Genomic DNA, 2573 nt, shown 5'->3' with positions numbered 1-2573 from the left:
GTACACTAGAAATTAACACACCAGTGTATATCAATTATATTTCAGTAACATTTTAAAAAAGAAAAGAGAGTTCACAAAAGATGGAAAAAGGAGGCAGAAGGTCAAAGTCAGGGAGACATGTTAAGATACATTGCTGACTTCTTGATGGAGGAAGAGGCCCTAAGCCCAGGAATGCAGACCTCCTCTGGAAAAGGCGGAAGTGGATTCTCCCTAGAGCCTCTGGGAGGGAAGCAGCCATGTTGATGCCCTGAGTTTAGCCTAGTGAAACACACTTCAGACTTCTGACCTTCAGAACTGCAAGAAAATAAATTTATGTGGCTTTATTTTTTTAAAAAAGAAAGGATAAGCATTAAAATTCCATCTTGATAAGAGTATAAATGTGGAGATTAGATGTTTAGTCAGCAACTGAAGAAATCCATTAGTTAATTTTTCAGAGTTTAGCAGAAAACAGGAATAATGACTTAAGCAGCTTAAGTTGAGTTTTCAAATTTTTTGCGACATTTCAGCTATTTCCTGGTCACCTCCATGAGACTTACCATAGTACAGCCAGCTTTTTGTCCCCATCTGAAGCCAGGGGGCTTGCAAAATTCTTCAGCCTCATGGCATACCTTTGAAGAGAAAGGACAAGCTCAAATGGAATCTGTTTGACTGTTCATAAAGCCCCAACACCATTGGTATTGTCATCACTTGAATGAGCTAGGCCCACATTGGTTCTGGCAGGAGGACTGAGAAGGCCATGTGGGCACAAGAGTGCTTTCCTGAAAACATTCACAAAATGATGACCACAGGTGTGTCACAATAGCACTGATGTGACCAATGGAAGCTCGCTCTGGAGAAGCCAGTTAAATTTAGAGCCCATGCTCTAGAACAGTGCTGTGGAATTACTGTGGGTTTCACCTGTGTATAAATGCTGGAAAAATAATGTTTCTAAGAATACTCCAGCTAAACAACATTATTATCTTTCCACGAGAGATGGACACAAATGTCAGTCTCAGTTGAATTTTTGACACCTGCGGTAAACAATCACACAATGATGTCTGACACGAGCATGGGGAGGCCTCCGACACAGTTATAGAGGGCATTTCTAATGGCTCAGGTGTGGAATATATTCCTGTAGGAAGTGGTTTTGTTTTTTTAAGGGTGGTCAATTTCACAGCAGGTGAAGGTCTGAGCACCCCTAATTTATGGTGCTTGCATATTTTGTCTTTCCATTTTCTTTAATAGTTACCATTCCACACCAGGGCAATCAAAGGTTGAATAGTTCCCATTTTTGTTCTTTGAGCTGAGCACATTCCATTCTGGGCATTTAGACTCTTGAAAATCAATTCATTGCATAAAATCATTGTCTGAGCTTTAATGCAATTTCACAGGAACTCGTGGTGGAATAAGTAGCAGAGTTTACTGTTGCAGAAGGAAGCTGAAGATGTTCAGGCAGCCTGGACTAGCTCTTCATCATGACAAGGCATTGGTGAGCCCACACTTTCAGCAGCCTCCCCAGAACACCATGCCCCCTATCACCCCGCTCTCCCTATTACTGCCACAGTTCTGTCCAATGAACATTTTCTGACAAAAGGACTCATGCACTTGCTGTGGGTCCCTCCTGTTGTTGCCATATTAAGCAAAAAGGGTTTTTATGACATCATAAATCTGTGTTTGACAGCTGGATCACTTAAATGTCAGTCATTCTGGATCACTTAAATGTCAGTCGTTGTGATGCCCCACTTGTTTTCACAAGTATATTTCTACTGCAGATTCCCAAGGCTGAGAGCAACCAAAATTACTTCACTGAAAAACATGGGGTGCTCTACCATTAAGGAGAGTATAGTAAAAATCTCTTCAGCATAAAATTTGCTACTAAAAACTATGTTCTTATTACAGTCACCCTCTAATTGCAGCCACTGTTGAAACGCCTTGATAGTGGAGTTCCAATTGCTTACATGGGCAAGAAGACTTAGTTGCCTCAGTTCATTTTATTCCCAACTGAAATTTCTCTCCAAAGAAAATTATACACACACATACACTAGGCAGAAAATATATAATTCTATATATAGAGGGCACATAAAGGATTGCACATAGAACTGGTGAAATTTGGGGATAAAAGACCTGATGACATCTGAGCAAGGTGGATGGAATGTACCAATGTCTGTGTCCTCCATGATCTTGGACTAGAGCTATGCTGGACAGTACCATGAGGGGATATGGGGGGAGAGGGACACATGAACTTCCCGTATCATTTCTTACAACTGCATGTGAATCTACAATGATCTGAAAAGATAGTTTCAAAAGACTGCCTTTAAAGTGAATGTCTCTAAGTTATCCACTGAGTTTTACCAGGTTCCACTGAAAATATACCCTATGGGGGGAGTAAACTATCATATCATGGAAAAAACCTGCTTGGAGAAAAAGAAAAGAAATTGTAAATAATAAAAAGGGAAAGGAAGTGTTTTCTAAAGGAAATAAATATTACTCAGTGATTCACATTGTATTTTTACCAAAAATGAACTGTGAGGTTTTGCTTTTCTATTCTGAGTGCATGTGTAAGAAAAATATGTGTGTGTGTGTGTATATATATA

At 39.8% G+C, this 2573-nt stretch overlaps 1 protein-coding gene across 1 annotated transcript in view; it reads right to left on the bottom strand.

Annotated features, from left to right (window-relative positions):
• Window positions 1-536: 536 nt before the first annotated feature.
• The window catches only part of LOC104989003 (AF4/FMR2 family member 2-like), a gene marked incomplete at its 3' end in the record, with an annotated part of 7911 nt that continues 5874 nt past the window's right edge, over window positions 537-2573 (bottom strand). The window contains exon 4 of the mRNA XM_010840514.1: window positions 537-608. Within this exon, the coding sequence (XP_010838816.1) occupies window positions 537-608 (72 nt within the window). The remainder of the gene's footprint in view (window positions 609-2573) is intronic.

This window comes from Bison bison, unplaced genomic scaffold (genome assembly GCF_000754665.1).
Source record: "Bison bison bison isolate TAMUID 2011002044 unplaced genomic scaffold, Bison_UMD1.0 scf7180017846680, whole genome shotgun sequence".
NCBI classification, from domain to species: Eukaryota; Metazoa; Chordata; class Mammalia; order Artiodactyla; family Bovidae; genus Bison; species Bison bison.
Note: the sequence above shows the minus strand (reverse complement) of the source record. Positions and strands in the feature narration are given on the sequence as shown.